The sequence below is a fragment of the Theropithecus gelada genome, chromosome 20 (assembly GCF_003255815.1).
Source record: "Theropithecus gelada isolate Dixy chromosome 20, Tgel_1.0, whole genome shotgun sequence".
Lineage (NCBI taxonomy): Eukaryota > Metazoa > Chordata > Mammalia > Primates > Cercopithecidae > Theropithecus > Theropithecus gelada.
This window is the reverse complement of record NC_037688.1, coordinates 66,850,061-66,870,671: the sequence shown is the minus strand read 5'-3', so window position 1 is coordinate 66,870,671 and position 20,611 is coordinate 66,850,061. Positions and strand designations below refer to the sequence as shown.

General features: G+C 40.9%; 2 protein-coding genes across 3 annotated transcripts in view; one reads left to right on the top strand and one right to left on the bottom strand.

Moving 5' to 3' along the window:
• The window catches only part of ABCC6 (ATP binding cassette subfamily C member 6), a 70,888-nt gene extending 68,251 nt beyond the window's left edge, over positions 1-2,637 (bottom strand). Inside the window, exons 1-2 of one of the 2 annotated variants that reach the window (XM_025370498.1) lie at positions 2,565-2,637; positions 802-1,015 (exon numbers count right to left, since the gene is read on the bottom strand). Coding sequence is in view for 1 of the 2 variants with exons in the window: in XM_025370497.1 (XP_025226282.1) it covers positions 833-1,015; positions 2,565-2,600 (219 nt within the window). In the remaining variant the exon portion in view is untranslated. The remainder of the gene's footprint in view (positions 1-801; positions 1,016-2,564) is intronic. The other variant, XM_025370497.1, reaches the window with a different exon arrangement.
• A 17,466-nt stretch (positions 2,638-20,103) lies between these two features.
• LOC112614832 (nodal modulator 1-like) overlaps positions 20,104-20,611 on the top strand; it is a 63,580-nt gene continuing 63,072 nt past the window's right edge. Inside the window, exon 1 of the mRNA XM_025371565.1 lies at positions 20,104-20,433. Coding sequence (XP_025227350.1) covers positions 20,269-20,433 — 165 coding nt within the window. The 5' untranslated portion in view covers positions 20,104-20,268. The remainder of the gene's footprint in view (positions 20,434-20,611) is intronic.

Below are 20,611 nucleotides of genomic sequence, written 5' to 3'. Positions count from 1 at the left end.
GCTACTTGGGAGGCTGAGGCAGGAGAATCACTTGAACCCAGGAGGCGGAGGTTGCAGTGAGCTGACATCGTACCATTGCACTCTAGCCTGGGTGACAAGAGCAAAACTGCATTTCAAAAAAAAAAAAAAGTAACATGCATTCTGGAATGCATTCATTCTGGAATGGCAGAGTTCAGTGTTTGGAAGGAAGATTATCTGGCTCACAAAGTCTCAAATACTATGTACTGCTTGGCTCTTTAAGTTTGCCAACCCTTGGGTTGTTGGTGGGTGATTATGCAAAAATTGACACAATGGCAGAAGAATGAATGAACTCTGAAGAACATTCTTTAGAAGCCTACAAGAACGGAGTAGAAGAGGATGGATGAGCAGAAAGGCTCACACTTGGAATGCCAGTGTTTATTTAACACACTAAATACATATCACATATAAAAATTGTCCTATCATACAGCCAGTGGGGGAACATAAAAATAAGTGCATAACTTTTTAAAAGCTTCATCCCAATGTGGCCCTAAAATTACCTTGTGTACCCAAGAGTCTACATAGTATGTTTTGGAAAATGCCAGGGTATGGTAGTTATAAACTGTCCGGGAACATGGGAGTGTATGTGTGTGTTTGTGCATGCATGTATTTTCGAAATTACAAAATCTGTTTGGGAGAACCATGTTCCACCGAGTTGACCTCTGTAGCCTCTCTAATATTGCTCTGTTTGATTAACAGATTCCCTTCTACACCCTGATAGGAGGAGTCTGCTTTAAGACTTCACCAGATTCCAGCCTGTCCCCTGCCTCCCCCCACCATTGCCTCGTTCCAGGCTCCCAGGGATGGCAGCTACCATCTTGGCTTTGAAGAGTGGGGACATCCGGAGGTAACCCCGGCCATGGTGGTGGATGAAGAGGAGGTAGATGGGACCAAGGACCCAGAGGTACATGGGGGGCACCCAGACCCCTGCTGTTCTCAGGAAACACAGGCTCAGCAGGCTGGTGGCGGCAGGTTCAGGCTCTGTCTGGTTCCAGACCTGAGGGAACACCAGGAGGCCCCTTAGGATGGTATAAGGCAGGGGTCCCCAGCTCACCTGCTCGGGGACCCAGGCAATTTTTTGGATCTTTAACATTTACACAAAAATGTGCCAAGCACTCTTTGGAATACCTAACAATTCCCAACTCCTTTCATCCTGACATCAACCCTAGGTAGATGCAATTATCATATTGATTTACAGGTGAAGAAGCCGAGGACCAGAAAGGTTGAGTAACTTGGCTGACTTTACCCAGCTGAGGAGTGGAAGGACTGGGATTTGAACCCAGGGAACTGGGCCATGTGGTCTAGGAGACCTGGGCTCCATAATCATTGCTAGGCACAGACCGTCAGTTAATCCTTATAAGAACTCCAGCACATAGGCAGTACTGTCCCCATTTCAGAGACCAGCAGACCGAGGCACCAATCAGGGAACTGCCTCCCTCAGGGCCACACAAATGGGAAGTGGCAGAGCTGACTCTGACCCAGGCTTATCTGACCCCAAACCTTGTTCGACTGGTGGTCTTGATGTGTGATTTATTTTTATTAATTAATTTATGTTTTAGAGACAGGGTTTCACTCTGTTGCCCAGGCTGAAGTGGCACAACCAAAGCTCACCAAAGCTTTGAACTCCTGCCTCAAGCAATCCTCCAACCTCGGCCTCCCAGAGTGCTGGGATTACAGGCATAAGCCGCCTCACCAGGCCTGGCTAACTTTTTTTTTATGTTTTGTAGAGATGGGGGTCTCTACATCTATGTTGCCCGTGCTGGTCTCGAACTCCTGGCCTCAAGCTCCTCCTGCCTCAGCCTCCTAGGTACTGGGATTACAGGCAAAAGCCACTGGCCCAGCTTGATGTGTTATTTTCATCTCAGCAGGTCCGCTGGTCCTATCTAACCCTAGAACAAATTTGAAGTTTAGTGGACGTGGCCTCTTCAATTCTCTCTCCCCTGTCTTTTTACTCCCCCTGGTTTCACAACTCACTGGCTGTGCAAACTTTAACCTCTCTGTCTCAGTTTCCTTCCCTGCAAAATGTGAATAATGAGACTTTACCTCTATGAATTGTATTAAATGGATTAATAGCAGCAAAGTTCATAGCAGCATGGCACAAGGTTGGGCACAAGGCTAGGCACAGAGGAAGCCCTCAGTTCATACCAACTTATCGCTTCATCTCCCTGGCCCTTGAAATGCTGGCAGTTTGCAACCCCCACCCTCACCCCGTGAACTCCTCTCTCTCGAGTCCTTTGCTAAGAGCGATGGAAAAAGAAACCAGAGAGGTAAGGCTCGCTGGGGGTAGGAGGGCTCGGAGCACCCACTAGCTTTATGCAAATAAGGGTCAAAGCCCCTAGTAGCTGGGAGGTCTGGTGGCCCCTTAGACAGAGCTGGGCTGTTGGGGGCGCTGGGTTGGTGAAAGGAATCCAGCCCGCTGCAGTGATGGGGGCTGGAGTAAGTCTCCTCGCTTCCCGGGTCCAGGAATCCCCAGTATTGCAGCCCGAGACACTGCAGTCAAACCAAGCCTGGAAAAGGAGAGGGGGGCGCGATGGGGGGGCACTCACCCCCTGCCCCGCGCAGGGCTCAGCAGGCGCGGCCATCGGCGCCTTCAGTCGTCGTGGGTCCCAGCGTCTGTCTGTCGCTAAGTCTCTGGGCAGACTGCTCCGCCTCGCTCCTGCCAGGGAAGGGGCGGGGCTGGGCTAGTCCGGCTGGGATTCGAGCTCCGGGATCGGGAGGCGCCGGGCAAGGTCCAGCTGCGCGGCGGGGGTGAGGTCACGGGAGGTGAAAACAGGCGAGGTGGGGGAGGGAGGAGTGGAAGAGAGAGGAGCTCGGGGAGCTGGGACAGGCACCGGGTTGGGGGGTCCCGGAACCCCTGAAAGTTCAGTGACATCTCCATAGTTCCCTCTTCCCCTTGCAACAAGAATCACTCCAAACTTTCCAAACACTTTGGACCCAGCAATTTCCAGGAGTTCATCCCAATGGGAGAACCGAAAGGTGTGCACACGTTAGTAACAAGGAGGCCTGGTGACCGCCTAAGCGTCCAATCGCGGGGACCACTGGGTCAAGGCCGAGAGGATGGAGACCACGTCACAGTCACCTCACTGCTGGAATGGAGGGTGGTGGGGAGAACTTAGAAGATTATGCAATGGGCTGGCAGGGCTGTTCCCGGTCGCCCTGGTAAGCAGAGACTCAAGAAACCTCTGGGGTCCTGTTTTCGGGTGGTGTGATCCCAGCAGTGCACGTGAGCCCCTTGGGTGTCTGAACAGAGGGGCATGGGAGGGGGGGCCGCACTCCTGCAGTCTCACTCTGCTCGTGTAGCGGGCAGCTGCCAACTCCCACCCCACCCTGCACCGCGGGCTCCTGAGTCGGCAGATGAAGCATTTTATAAATTCTATTTTAAATACATTTTTTAAACTTGTCAGATCTTTGTCTTCATTTCAGTTCCTGCGCCTCTGCCTCTTGCTGTGGCCGCTTATTTAACACTGGGGGGTTACGCTCTGCTGAGTCCCAGGGGGAGACTGTTCCTAATATCTGAGGGAGACATTACTCCTAGTGTCTCGCTGGGTGAACACCACCTGTGTACAGCCTCTGATATGATTCGTAATATCCAAGGGAGATACTATCCTAATATCCCAGTGGGTGAACACCATGTGTGTAAACCCTGTGATATTACTCGAAATATCCGAGGGAGATATTACTCCTAATATCACAGTGGGTGTACATCCTGTGATATTATTCGTAATATCCAAAGGAGATTTTACTCCTGATATCACAGTGGGAGTATACACTGTGATATTATTTGTAATATCCGAGGGGGATTTTACTGCTAATATCACAGTGGGTGTACACCCCGTGATATTATTCATAATATGCTACAGATATATTACTCCACATCTCATGGTGGTTGTACACCCTGTCATATTATTTGTAATATCCTAGGGATATATTACTCCTAATATCACAGTGACAGTATATCCTGTGATATTATTCATAATATCCTAGAAAGATAGTACTTTTAATATCGCAGTGGGTGTACACCCTGTGATATTATTTGTAATATCCTAGGGAGATATAACTCCGAATATCACGGAGGGAGTACACTGTGCAATATTATTCGTAATATCCTAGAAAAATAATACTTTTACTATCACAGTGGGCATACACTCTGTGATAATATTCGTAATATCCTAGGGAGATACGACTCCTAATATCACAGTAAGTGTACACCATGTGATATTATTCATAATATCATAGGGAGCTATTACTTTTAATTTCACAGTGGGTGTACACCCTATGATATTATTTGTAATATCCTAGGAAGGTATCACTCCTAATATCACAGTGGCTGTACACACTGTGATATTATTCATCATATTCTAGGGAGATATCACTCCTAATCTCACAGTGGGTGTACACCTTGTGATACTATTTGTAATGTCCTAGAAAGATATTCCTTTTAACATCACAGTGGGTGTGCAGCCTGTGATATGATTCGAAATATCCTAGGGAGATATTACTCATAATATCACAGTGAGTGTATACCTGTGATATGATTTGTAATATTTTAGGGAAAAAATATCACAGTGGGTGTAAACTCTGTGATATTATTTGTAATATCCTAGTGAGATATTACTCCTAAAATCACAGTGGGTGTACACAATGTGTGTACACCTTGTGATATTATTCATAATTTCCTAGGGAGATATTACTCCTAATATCACAGTGGGTGTACAACCTATGATATCATTTGTAAATTTCTAGGGAGATGTTAATTCTAATATCACAGTGGGTGTACATGCTGTCATATCGTTCATAATATCCTTGGGAAATATTACTCCTAATATCACAGTGAATGTACACCCTGTGACATTATTCATGATATCTGAGGGAGATATTACTTCTTACATCACACTGGGTGTACACCCTGTGATATTATTCATAACAACCGAGGGAGATATTACTCTTAATATGAGAGTGGTTGTACACTGTGAGATGTTATTCATAATATTTGAGGGAGATATTACTCCTAATATCACAGAGGGTGTACACCCTGTGATATTATTCATAATATCCTAGAGAAATATTACTCCTAATTTCACAGTGGGTGTACACTCTGTGAGAACATTTGTAATATCCTAGGATGATGTGACTCCTAATATCAGAGTAGGTGTACACCATGTGTGTAAATCCTGAGATATTATATTTAATATACTGGAAAGATATTACTCTTTCTTTGAGTAATAGTGTGTACATCCACTGTGATATTATTCATAATATCTCAGGGAGATATTATGCTAATAACAGAGTAGATGTACACCACGTGTGTAAACCCATTGTGATATTACTCACAATATCATAGGAAGCTATTACTCCTAATATCCCAGTGAGTGTACACCCTGTGATATTATTCGTAATATCCTAGGGAGCTATTACCCCAATATCACTGTGGGTGTACACTCTGTGATATTATTTGTAATATCCTAGGGAGTTATTACTCCTAATATCACAGTGGGAATACATCCTGTGACATTATTTGTAAAATCCTCGGAAGCTGTTACTCCTAATATCACAGTGAGTGTACACCCTGCTGTTATTCATAATATCCTAGGAGCTATTACTCCTAATATCACAGTGGATGTAAACCCTTTGATGTTATTTGTAATACCCTAGGTACCTACTACTCCTAATATCACAGTGGTTGTACACCCTGCAATGTTATTTGTAATATTCTAGGAGGCTATTACTCCTAATATCACATTAGGTGTACTTCCTGTGATGTTATTTTTAATATCCTAGAGAGTCATTACTCCTAATATCACAGTGAGTTTACACCCTTTGATGTTATTCATAATATTCTGGAGAGCTATTACTCCTAATATCAGAGTCAGTGTACAACATGTGATGTTATTCATAATACCCTAGGGAGCTATTACTCCTAATTTCACCGTGGGTGTGCACTCTGTGATGTTATTCGTAATAACCTAGAAAGCTATTACCCCTAATATCACTGTGAGTGTACACTTTATGATGTTATTCATAATATCTTAGGGAGTTATTACTGTTAATATCACAGTGGGTGTACACCCTCTGATGTTATTTCTAATATCCTGGGGCGCGATTACTCCTAATATCACAGTGAATGTACACCCTGTGATGTTATTCATAATATCTTAGGGAGTTATTACTGTTAATATCACAGTGGGTGTACACCCTGTGATGTTATTTCTAATATCCTAGAGAGCGATTACTCCTAATATTACCATGCATGTACACCCTGTGATGTTATACATAATATCCTCAGGAGTTATTGCTCCAAATGTCACAGTGGATGTACACCCTGTGATGATATTCTTAATATCCTAGGAAGCTATTTCTCCTAATATCAGAGTGGGTGTACATGCTGTGATATTATTTGCAATATCATAGAAAGATACTACTCCTAATATCACCGTGAGTGTACACACTGTGATTTTATTTATAATATCTTAAGGAGATAATTACTCCCAGTATCACAGTGGGTGTACACTCTATGATGTTATTCATGATATCTTAAAGAGATATTACTCATAGTATCACCTTGGGTGTAAACCCTGTGATATTATTCATAATATCCTGGGGAGATATTACTCCTACTATCACATACGGTATACACTCTGTGATATTATTAAAAATAGAGAGATAATTTTAATTTCAAAGTGAGTGTACACCCTGTGATTTTATTCGTAATATCTTAGGGAAGTATTACTCCTAATATTATAGTGTGTGGACACCTTGTTATATTATTTGTAGTATACTAGGGAGATATTACTGCTAATATCACAGTGAAAGTACACCCTGTGATATTATTAGTAATATCCTACAAAAAATTATTTTTAATATGACAGTGGGTGTGTACCCTTCGATATTATTTGTAATATTCTATGGAGATATAACTACTAATATGACAGTGGGTGTACACACTGTGATATTATATGTACTTTCCTAGGGAGATATTACTTATAATATCTTAGTGGGTGTACATCCTCTGATATTATTCGTAATATTCTCGGTAGGTAATACTCCTATTATTCACAGTGGGTGTACACCTGCTAATGTTATTCATAGTATCCCAGGGAGTTATTTCTCCTAGTATCCCCATGGGTGTACACCCTGAGAAGTTACTCGTAACGTCCTAGAAAGTTATTACTCCTAATATCACAGTGGGTGTACACACTGTGATGTTATTCATAATATACTGGAAAGCTATCATTCTTAATATCACCGTGTGTGCAACCTGTGATATTATTCATAATGTCCTAGAAAGCTGTTACTCATAATATCACCATGGGTATACACACTGTGATGTTATTTATGATATCCTAGGGAGATATGACTGCTAATATCACCATGGGGTACAGCCTGTGATATTCTTAATATTTTAAATAGTATTACTCCTAATATCACCGTGAGTATAACATTTGTGATATTATTGGTTATATCCAAGGAAGATATTACTCCTAATATCACAGTGGGTGTACTCTCTGTGATATTTTTCATAATATTCCAGAGAGATATTACTTTTAATTTCACAGCGAGTGCACACCCTATGATATTATTCATAATATCTTAGGAAGATATTACAACTAATATTACAGTGGGGGTACGCGGTGGGTGTAGTATTCTAGGAAGATATTACTCCTAATATCACGTTGAATTTACATCCTGTGATATTATTCGTAATATCCTAGAAAGATATTACTTTTAATATCACAGAGGGTCTATACCCTGTAATTATTCATAATATCCTAGGAAGATATTACTCATGTCACAGTGGGTGTACACCCTGTGAAGTTATTCGTAATTTTCTAGTGAGATATAACTTTAAATGTCACAGTGGGTGTAAAGCCTGTAATACTATTAGTAATATCCTAGGGAGATATTACTCCTAATATAACAGTGGGTGTACACCCTGTGATATTATTCATAGTATCCTAGACAGATGTTACTCCCAATATCACAGTGAGTGTGCACAGTGTGATATTATTTGTAATATTTTAGGGAGATATTAATATACAGTGGGTGTACACTCTGTGATTCATTCGAAATATCCTAAGGAGGTATTACTTCTAACATCACAGTGGGTGTACAACATGTGTGGACAATCTTTGACATTATTCACAATATCCTACAGAGATATTACTACTATATCACTGTGAGTGTACACCCTGTGATATTATTCATAACATCCTAGGGAGACATTACTCTTAATATTACTGTGAGTGTACACCCTGTGATATTATTCATAATATCCTAGCAAGATATGACTTCTAGTATCACAGTGGATGCACACCCTATGATATTATTTGCAATATCCTGAGGAGATATCACTCCTAATATCACAGGTATTATGAATAATATCAAGATATTATTCATCATATCTTTGGGAGATACCACTCCTTATATCACAGTGTGTGTACGCCCTGTGTTGTTATTCATTGTAATCTAGGGAGATATCACTCCTAAAATCAAAGGTGGTGTACACCTCTGTGAATAATATTCACTCTGTGAATATTATTTGGTATATTCTGGGGAGGTATCACTCCTAATATCACAGGGGGCGTACACCCCTTTTGATATTACTCATCATATTTTAGGGAGATGTCACTCCCAATATCACAAGGAGCGTCATATCCTAGGGAGATATAACTTTTAATTTCACAGGGGTTGTAAACCGCTTGTGATATTATTTGTCATATCCTAGGGAGATATTATTCCTAAAATCACAGTCGGTGTACATGCTGTGAGATTATTTGTGGTATCCTAGAAAGACATTACTCCTAATATCACGAGGGCGTACACTCCTTGTGATATCATTTGTCATATCCTAGGGAGATATTATTCCTAAAATCACAGTAGGTGTACATGCTGTGAGATTATTCGTGGTATCCTAGAAAGACATTACTCCTAATATCACGGGGGTATACACTCCTTGTGATATTATTTGTCATATTCTAGGAAGATATCACTCCTTATATCACACCCCCTGCGTTGTTATTCATCATATTCTAGGGAGATATCACTCCTACCCTGTAATAGTATTCGTAATATGTTAGGGAGCTATTACTCCTAATATCACAGTGGGTGTGGCCCCTGTGTGTACACCCTGTTATACTATTTGTAATATCCTAGGAAAATATTACTCCTAATATCACAGTGAGTGTACACCATGTGTGTACACCCTGTGACAGTATTCATAATATCTTAGGGAGATATTTCTCCTAATATCACAGTGGGTGTACATCATGTGATATTATTTGTAATATCCTAGGGAGATATTACTTCAAATATCACAGTGGATGTAGACCTTGTGATATCACTCATAACATCCTAGGCAGATATTACTCCAAATATTACAGTGTGTGTATACCATGCGTGTACATTCTGTGAAATTTTCATAATATTTTATAGAGTTAATACTCCTAATAACACAGTGGATATACACCGTTTGGTATTGTTTATAATATTTTAGGGTGATATTACTCCTGATATCACAGTGGGTGTACACAGTGAGTGATATTATTCGTCATATCCTAGAAAGGGGTCACTCCTAACATCGCAAAGCGTGTACACCTTGTGATATCATCATATCCCAGGGTGATATCACTCCTACTATCACAGTGGGTGTACACTTTGTGATATTATTCATCATATCGCAGAGAGATGTCACTCCTAATATCATGGGGGGTGTACACCACTTTGATACTATTTGTCATAGTTTAGGAAGATATTACTCGTAATATCACAGTGGACATACACCTTCTGTGATATTATTCATCATTTCCCAGGGAAATATCACCCTTAATATAACAGAAGGTGTACACCCCTGTGACATTAGGCATCATATCTTAGAGACACACTACTCCAAATATTACAGGTGGTGTACACCCATCGTGATACTACTCGTGATATCCTAGGGAGATATCACTCCTAATATAACAAGGTGTACAACTCTTGTGATATTATCTGTCATATCTTAGCTAGATGTCACTCTTAATATCGGGGGGTGTACTTTCCTTGTGACATTATTCATCATATCCTAGGGAGATATCACTCCTAATATCACACCTTCTGTGGTGTTATTCATCATTTCCTAGGGAGATATCACTTCTAATATTACAAAGGGTGTACAGCCTTTCTGATATTATTCGTCATATCCTAAGAAGATATCACTCCTAATATCACAGTGAGTGTACACCTTGTGATATTGTTTGTAATATTCTAGGGTGATATCACTCCTAGTATCACAGTGGGTGTACACCATGTGATACTGTTTGTAATGACCTAGGGCAAAATTACTCCTAATATGACAGTGGGTGTACAACCTGTAATACTATTTGTAATATCCTAGGGAGATATCACTCTTGATACCACAGTGGGTGTACATGCTGTGATATTATTCATAATATCCTAAAAAGATATAACTCCAAATATCACAGTGGGCATACACCCTGTGATATTATTCATAATATTCTTGGTAGATATTACTCCTAATGTCACAGTGAGGGTACACCCTGTGATATTATCCCTAATATCTTAGGGAGATAGTACTCCTAATATCGCAGTGGATGTAAAACTTGTGATATTATTCGTAATATCCTAGTTAGACATTACTCCTAATATCAAAGTTTGTGACCACCATATGTGTATACCCTGTGATATTATTTGTAATATACCTGGGAGATATTTCTCCTGATATCACAGTGGATGTACAAACAATATCACATGATGTACACCCACTATGATATTAGGAGTGATATCACCCTAGAATATTACAAATAATATCACAGGGTGTACACCCAATGTGATATTAGGAGTGATATTTTCCTAGGATATTACGAGTAATATCACAGGGTGTACACCCACTGTGATATTAGGAGAAATATCTTCTTAGAATATGACGAATATATCCTAGGGATATATTACTCCTGATGTCACAGTGTATGTACCCCATGTGTGTATGCCCTGTGATAGTATTATTAATATCCTAGAAAGATATTACTCCTAAAATCACAGTGGGTGTACATGCCGTGATAGTATTTGTAATATCCTAGAAAGACATTACTCCTAATATCATATTACTCCTAGTATCACAGAGGGTGTACATTCCTTGTGATATGTATTATTCATTATATCCTAGGAAGATACCACTCCTTATATCACACCCCCAGTGTTGTTGTTCATCATATTCTCAGGAGCTATCACTCCTACCCTGTGATAGTATTGGTAATATCCTCAGGAGATATTACTGCTAATATCACAGCTGGTGTAGCCCCTGTGTGTACACCCTGTTATACTATTTGTAATATCCTAGGGAAATATTACTCCTAATATCACAGTTGATGTACACCATGTGTGTACACTCTGTGATAGTATTCGTGACATCTTAGGGAGATATTACTCCAAATATCACAATGGGTGTACCCCATGAGTGGACACCCTGTGATAGTATTCGTGATATCTTAAGGAGATATTTCTCCTAATATCACAGCGGGTGTACATCATGTGTGTATACTCTGTAATATTATTTGTAATATCCTAGGGAAATATTACTTATAATTTCACAGTAAGTGTACACCCTGTGATACCATTCATAATATCCTATGGAGGTATTACTCCAATTATTACAGTGGGTGTACACCATTTGTGTACATTCTGTGATATTTTCTATAATATTTCACAGAGTTAATACTCCTAATGTCACAGTTGGTATATGCCATGTATGTACTTAATGTGATATTATTCATAATATCTCTCAGAAATATTACACCTTATATCATAGTGAGTGTACACCGTGTGTACAACCTGTGATAGTATTTGTAATAACCTAGCGAGATATAACTCCTAATATCACAGTGGGTGTACACCTCCTGATATTGTTCATAAGATCCTATTACCTTTAATATCACAGAGGGTGTACACCGTGTGGTATTTTTTGTTCTATCCTAGGGAGATATTACTCCTAATATTACAGTGAGTGTACACCCTGTGATGTTATTCTTAATATCCTAGGAATAGATTACTCCTAATATCAGAGTGGGTGTACATCCTGTGGTTTTATTTGTAATATCCTACGAAAATATTACCTCTGATATCACAGTGGATGTACACCATGTGTGTATATCCTGTGATATTATTTATAATATTCTGGGGAGCTATTACCCCTAATGTCACAGTCGGTGTACATCATGTAATTATAATAACCACCCAGGATATTACGAATGATAATTCGTAATACCCTGGGGAGATATTATCCCTAACGTCACAATGGGTGTAACCCTGTGATACTATTTGTAATATCCTGACGGGTATTACCCCTAACATCACAGTGGGGGAACACCCTTTGATATTATTTGTAATATATTGGGGAGGTATTACCCTTAACATCCCAGTGGGTGTACACCCTGTGATATTATTCTTAATACCCTGGGGACATATTACCCTTAATATCCCAGTGGGTGTACACCCTGTGATATTATTTATAATATCCTGAAATAATATTACCCCGTGTGTCACAGTGGGTGTGTTCCTTGTGATGTTATTCGTTATATCGTAAGAAGATATTACCACAAATATGAAGGTGAGTGTAAACCCTGACACGTTATTCATTATATTCTGAGGAGATATTACTTCCTCTAATACCACAGTGGGTGTACACCCTCTCACATTATTCGTTATGTACTAAGTAGATATTATTACCCCCAATATCCCAGTGGGTGTACACCCTATGATATTATTACTTGTATCCCAAGAAGATATTATTATAACTAATATCACAGTGGGTGTACACCCTATGATATTATTTGTTATATACTGAGGGGATATTATTATCCTTAATATCCCAGTGTGTTTAAACCTTGTATTATTATTTCTTGTTTCCTCGGGAGATATTGTTACTTTTATGAAAATGGAGGTACACCCTGCGATATTATTCGTTTTATTCTGGGGAGATGTTATTAACCCTAATGTCACAGATGGTGTACACCCTGTGATATTATTCATAATATCCTTGGGAGATATTATCTCTATTGCCACAGTGGGTGCAAATCCTGTGATATTATTTGATATATTACAGGGGATATTATCCCTAACGTCACAGTGGGTGTACACCCTGTGATATTATTAGTAATATCCTGGGTCAGATATTACCAACAATGTCAAAGTGGGTGTACACCCTGTGATATCATTCCTAATATCCTGGGGTGACATTACCCCTAACGTCACAGTGTGTGTACAACCTGTGATTTTTTTATTATATCCTGGGGATAAATTACCCCTAATATTACAGTAGGTGTACACACTGCAGTATTATTTGTCGTATCCTGGGAAGATATTATTACCCCGAATGTCACAGTGGTTGTACACCCTGTCATAGTATTCATTACATCCTGGGGAGATATTATTACTTCTAACATCACAGTGGGGATACACCCTGTGATATTATTAATCAGATCCTGGAAATAAATAATTACCCGTGATATCACAGTGGATGTACACCTTGTGATATTATTTGTTATATCCTGGGGAGGTATTATTACCTCTGATATCACATTGGGTGTACACCATGTGATATTGTCTGTTATATACTGGAAATATATTATTACTTCTAATATCACAGTGGGTATACACCCTCTGATATTATTTGTTATATTGTGAAGAGATATTATTACTTCTGATATCGCAGTTGGAGTACACCCTGTGGTATTATTTCTAATATCCTTGGAAGATATTACCCCAATGTCACAGTGGGTGTACACCCTGTGATATATTTCATAATACCCTAGAAAGATATTGCTCCTAATATCAGTGCATGTACACCCTGTGATGTTATTCCTAATATCCTAGAAAGACATTACTCTTAATATCAGAGTATGTGTATACCCTGTGATATTATTCCTAATATTTTAGGGAGATATTACTCCTAATATCACAGTGGGTGTACACCCTGTTATATTATTTCTAATATCCTAGGGAGATATTACTCCTAATATCACAGTGAGTGTACACCCTGTGATATTATTACTAATATCATAGGCCAATATTACCTCTAATGTCACAGTGGGTGTACACACTGTAATATTATTTGTAATATCCTGGGGAGATATTATTTTTAATATCACAGTGGGCATACACCCTCTGATGTTATTCTTAATATCCTAGGGAGCTATTACTTCTAATATCACAGTGGGTGTACACCCTGTGATATTATTTATAACATCTTAGGGAAATATTACTCCTAATATTACAGTGGGTGTACACTTTGTGATATTATTCATAATATCCCAGGGAGATATTACTTCTAATATCACAGTGGGTGTATAACCTGTGGTATTTTTCTTAATATCCTAGGGAAATATTACTCCTAATGTCAGAGTTTGTGTACACCACGTGTGTACTTCCTGTGATATTATCCATAATACCCCAGGGAGATATTACTGCTAATATCCCAGTGAATTTACACCATGCGTGTACACGCTGTGACCCCCCGGAAAGATATTACTCCTAATATCCCAGTGAATTTACACCATGTGTGTACACGCTGTGATCTCCCAGAAAGATATTACTCCTAATATCACAATGGGCATACATCCTGTGATATTATTTGTAATACCCTATGGATATCATAATATCACAATGAATGTACACCATGTGTGTATATGCTTGATGTTATTTGTAATATTTTAGGATGATATTACCCCTAATGTCACAGTAAGTGTACATCTTGTGATATTATTTGTAATATTCTGTGGGGATATTGCCCCTAATATCACAGTGGGTGTATACTCTTTGATACTATTCATAACATCCTAGAAGATATTATTCGTATTGTCACGGTGGGTGTACACCCTGTGATATTATTTGTTATATTCTGGGGATATATTATTACCCCTAATCTGCTGTGGGTGGGGTGTACCCCCTGTGATATTATTCACTATATCTTGGAGATAAAATATTACCCCTAATATCACAGTGGTTGTATACTTTGTGATATTATTCATTATATCCTGAAGAGATATTATTTCCTTTAATATCACAGTGCATGTACACCTTGTGATATTATTTGTTATATCCTGGGGAGATACTATATTACTCCTAGTATCACAGTGACTGTACACCTTGTGATATTATTCATTATATCCTGGGGAGATATTATTACCCCTCGTGTATACCCTGTGATGTTATTCATAGTATCCTGGGAAATATTACCCATATTGTCACAGTGGGTGTACACCCTGTAATATTATTTGTAATATCCTGGGGAGATAATATTACTCCTAATGTCACAGCGAGTGTACACCCTGTGATATTATTCATTTTGTCCTGCTGGGGTATTATTATTCCTAATATCACAGTGAGTGAACATTCTGTACTATTATTCATTATATCCTGGGAAGATATTATTGACCATAATATCACAGTAGGTGTACCCGTGATATTATGTGTTATATCCTGGGGAGATATTATTATGTCTAATATCACAATGGGTGAACACCCTGTGATATTATTTGTTATATTTGAGGAAGATGTTATTACCTCTAATATCACAGTGGTGTACACCCTGTGATATTACTCGTTAGGTACTGGGGAGATATTATTGCCCAGAGCACAGTGTTTGTACACCCTGGCATATTATTTGTTATATCCTTGAGAAACATTATTTTTCCTGTTATCACAGTGGGTGTACACCCTGTGATATTACTCATCATATTCTGCGGAGATGTTCTTTCCCCTAATATCACAGTGGGTGTACACTACTGTGATATTAGAGGTAATAACATCTTCCTCAAATATAACAAATAATATCACAGGGTGTTCACCCATTGTGATATTATTCGGTATATCCTAGGGAGATATTATTACCCGTAATATCACAGTGGATGTACACCCTGTCATATTATTTGTTATATCCTAGAGAGATGTTATTACCCCTAATATCACAGTGGGTGTGCACCCTGTGATATTATTTGTCACATTTCCTGGAGATATTATTATCCATAATATCACAGTGTGTGTACCCACTGTGACAGTATTCATTATACCTTGGGGTGATAATACTCCTAATTTCACATTGGGTGTATCCCCTGTGTTTACACCCTGTGATATTATTCATAATATTTTAAGGAGATATTACTTCTAATATCGCAGTGGTTGTACACCATGTGTGTACACCCTGTGATATTATTCATAATATTTTAGGGAGATATTACTCCTAATATCACAGTGGGTGTACACCGTGTTTGTATACCTTATGATATTATTTGTAATATTTTAGGGAGATATTACTCCTAATAACATTGTGGGTGTACAGCATGTTTTTAAACACTGAGATTATTCATAATATCTGAGGGAGATATTACTGCCAATATTACAGTGGGTGTACACCCTGTACACCCTGTGATACTATTGGTAATATCCAAGGGAGATATTACTCCCAATATCACAGTGGGTTTACACCCTGTGGCATTATTCATAATATCTGAGGGAGATATTACTTGCAATATCACAGTGGATGTACATTAAATGCTCATAAGACTTAGCTTTTATTATTACTGTTACGATTTAGGCCATGGGTTACTAACCAGTGGTTTAAAATGCCATTGCAGCCAGGTGCGGTGACTCACGCCTGTAATTCCAGCACTTTGGGAGGCTAATGAAGGAGTATCATTTGAGGTCAGGAGTTTGAGACCAGCCTGGCCAACATAGTGAAACCCCGTTTCTACTAAAAATACAAAAATTACCCAGGTGTGTTGGTGCATGCCTGTAGTTTCAGCTTCTCAGGAGGTTGAGGCAGGAGAATCGCTTGAACCTGGGAGGTGAAGGTTGGAGTGAGCCAAGATTGCGCCACTGCACTCCAGCCTGGGCGACAGAGCGAGACTCTGTCTCAAAACAAACCAAATGCCATTGAAGACATATATTAATATGAAAAGGTGGTTGCTAAATGATGATTGAATAAATGAGATTATAATATAAAATAGGCTTTGGTTTTTTTAAAGAAAAAAAGAAAAGGACATGCCTAAATTAGGGAACTCGGAGAAGAAGGCCAAGGCATTTACCTTCCTCTCTTGAGTCTTTTTTTTTCTCTTTCTTTTTTTTTTGAGTCAGGATCTGGCTCTGTCACCCAGGCTGGAGTGCAGTAGTGCCATCATGGCTCACTGCAGCCTTGACCTCCTGGTCTCAAGCGACCTTCCACCTCAGCCTCTCCCGAGTAGCTGGGACTACAGGCACACACCACCACGCCTGGCTAATTTTTAATTTTTTTGTGGAGACTGGTCTCACTTTGTTGCCCTAACTGCTTTGGAATTCCTGGCCTCAAGCCATCCTCTTGCCAAGGCCTCCCAAAGTGCTGCGATTACAGGTGTGAGCCACCATGCCCAGCCCTCTCTTGGGTCTTAAAGCAAAGTGTCAAAGACCCAGCCACCACTTCTTAGAAATGACTCGATGTCATATTAGCATAAATGCATTGATAAAATCATGGAAATGCAGTAATACAGTGATCTTGGGGAATCCTAGTTTTCTTCTCCAATTTCTTTGTTGTTGCAGTGAGTAAGCATTCATTTCAAGATAGGAATGAAATATTCAGCTCTTTTAGACAGACAAGCACAGGTGCTCAGTTTGGGAGAAGAATTAAAATCCTCTGCACTCTCCATGCTGCCTTGCTAATTCTTGGGGTCCTGTCCTCATCTTCTATTCTTGCCTTCTGAGGGGACCCCACGGCATGTTTTCCCCGGTCTTTTTGAGTCTCTCTAAATCCAGTATTGGACTCAGGGAGCATCGCCTCCTCTGCCCCCTTCAGCTGTCCTCCTGCCTGAGTCTTCTGGAAGCTTCGGGACAGAAAGAACCCAAGGATTCGTGCTGAAGCTCAGTGTGGCAGGTCTCCTGTTTCCATGTAAATCATGTCTGTTTATCTGAGCTAGTTTTGGTGGAAACTGATGGAAATTATGGGGAAGCTAAATCCCTGTCTCTCTGCAAGCCACTCCCCAGTCCCACCCCCATGAATTGGCGTTGTCACAGTCCTGGTGCTTCATTTCTTTCTATATTTGAAGATGAATTTGAGGGAAATAGTCAGAAAGTCAAGAAGAACACAGAGGAAATCATTTGGGGTGAGTACAGAACAAAACCTGGGGATCCCAATTCCTCCTTTTTTTTTTTTTTTTTTTTGAGACAGAGTCTCACTCAGTCACCTAGGCTGGAGTGCAGTGGCAAGACCTCGGTTCATTGCAACCTGTGGCCCCCTAGTTCAACTGATTCTCCTGCCTCAGCTTCCTGAGTAGCTGGGATTAGAGACTTGCGCCACCACACCTAGCTATTTTTTGTATTTTTAGTAGAGATGGGGTTTCACCATGTTGGCCAAGCTGGTCTTGAACTCCTGACCTCAAATGATCTGCCCACCTCGGACTCCCAATATGTTCGTATTAGTCGTGAGCCATGGCTCCTGGCCCCAATTCCTGCTCTCTAGCTCCTGGAAAACCCATGGCTGCTTGCAGAGAGTCTTAGATAACTTCCTTTTCCTCTTCCTGGTTTCCCATCCTGTAAGATGAGAGGTTTCCACAAGCCAACACTTCCTAATTGGTGGTTTTCAATTCTCTGGTGATTTGCGTAAAAGGCATCTATTTCAATTGTGGTTATACATAACAAACCCCAATAAATATACTAATTATTTAAATGGTTTCTCATTATCACTGAATAGTTGAGAGTCTACTGTACTTGAGTGAAAATGCAGCATGAGAAACTGAAATCAGATGCACTCATGATTATGACCCTGAGGTCAATATGTCATTCCCTCGTTGACCCCATGAAGGTTTGACTACTACACAGTTTGAACCTGTGTTTCTTAGTTGTTTGTTGCTTAAGTTTTAGCCACAATGGCAAATTGCAGTGGGAAATCCAGTCTTACTTTGTCATTTAGAAACAAAATACAAAAACAAAACCTATCAAAATAAAGCACTAGGTTTTTTTTTTTTTGAGACAAAATGGAAGAATTTCTAATATTAGGTTAGAAAAACAAATTTTTTGGTGTGTGTGTGTTTTTTTTTTTTGAGACGGAGTCTTGCTCTGTCACCCAGGCTGGAGTGCAGTGGAGCGGTCTAGGCTCACTGCAAGCTCCGCCTCCCGGGTTCAGGCCATTCTCCTGCCTAAGCCTCCCAAGTAGCTGGGACTACAGGCGCCCGCCACCACGCCCGGCTAATTTTTTGTATTTTTAGTAGAGATGTGGTTTCACTGTGTTAGTCAGGATGGTCTCGATCTCTTGACCTCGTGATCTGCTCACCTTGGCATCCCAAAGTGCTGGGATTACAGGCGGGTGCCACCGCGCCCAGCCTCTTTGGTGTGTATTTTGATGTGATGACTGGTAGTTAAATTCAGTGTACATATGAATTCACTCTTGGGACAAAATATGCTGGATTTGAACTTATTTTCAGGCAAATAATGTTTCATTTTACAGAGCTAATTCAAAGTAAACTGACTGCACGCACTTCTCGCTTAGGGGAAGAAAACTCATCAAAATTTGTTTCTAGGTATATGCTATTAGAGCTAGGATTAAGATAAATCTTACATACCTTCCTTAATATGCTAACATTAACACGTTTCGCTTAAAAAAATCGATCACTTATCATGGAAAAATACACCAGCTTACACAAATTCCTAAAGCGTTTTTCGTGTGTGTGTGTGTGTGTGTGTGTGTGTGTGTGTGTTTGCAGAGACGGCATTTCGCCATATTGCCCAGGCTGGTCTCGACCTCCTGGGCTCAAGAGATCCGCCCACCTCAGCCTCCCAAAGTGTTGGGATTACAGGCGTGAGCCCTAAAGGTTTTTGTGAGATTATATATTTCACCTGCGAAATATGTGGGTCAGAAAGATTTGAGAAAGTTGTTAGATAATTCGACCAACAAAATCTCCCGTCCTTTCCAGCTGTGATGGTGAATTCTAAAGTAGAATTCATCTTTGGAGCTTCTCCCTGTAGGCCTGCACCTTGCGTTGCACCTGCCAGACGGTGCGCCGAGTCCTCCAGGCCTCTAGAAGGCAGAGATGGTCTAGTTTTCTTGCTGAGCATGCGCTGTAGTTCTCTCTTCTGGCGCTATGCGCGTGGGGTCGAAGCGCGCGTGCGCGGCGGCGGCGGCGGCGGGGCGGGGCCTGAGCTGTCAGCCGCCCTAGGAGGAGGAAGGAGTCTGCGGCGTGGGGTGTGAGGGGCGGGACCGGGCTGCCTGCGGAGGGTCTAGCTGGGGGAGGTCGTGCCATGCTGGCGGGCCAGGGCGCTGGACCGCCGGGGCCCGCGGTGGTCGCCGCCGCGGTGGTGCTGCTGCTGAGCGGCGTGGGGCAGGCGCATGGCTCGGAGGACATCGTGGTGGGCTGCGGGGGCTTCGTCAAGTCGGACGTGGAGATCAACTACTCGCTCATCGAGGTGAGCGCCCACCCCGCGGCCCGGCGCCGACTCGCCGGCCGGTGGTTCAGCCCCTCTGGGCCGCGCTGGCGTCGTCTCTGACGCCGGGCGGCGTGGAGTCCTTGGAGCCCGTACCTCTTCCAAGGCTATGCTGTCCGCGGGCTCCCCGCAGCTCCTCCCCAGTCGCGCTGGAGGGGAG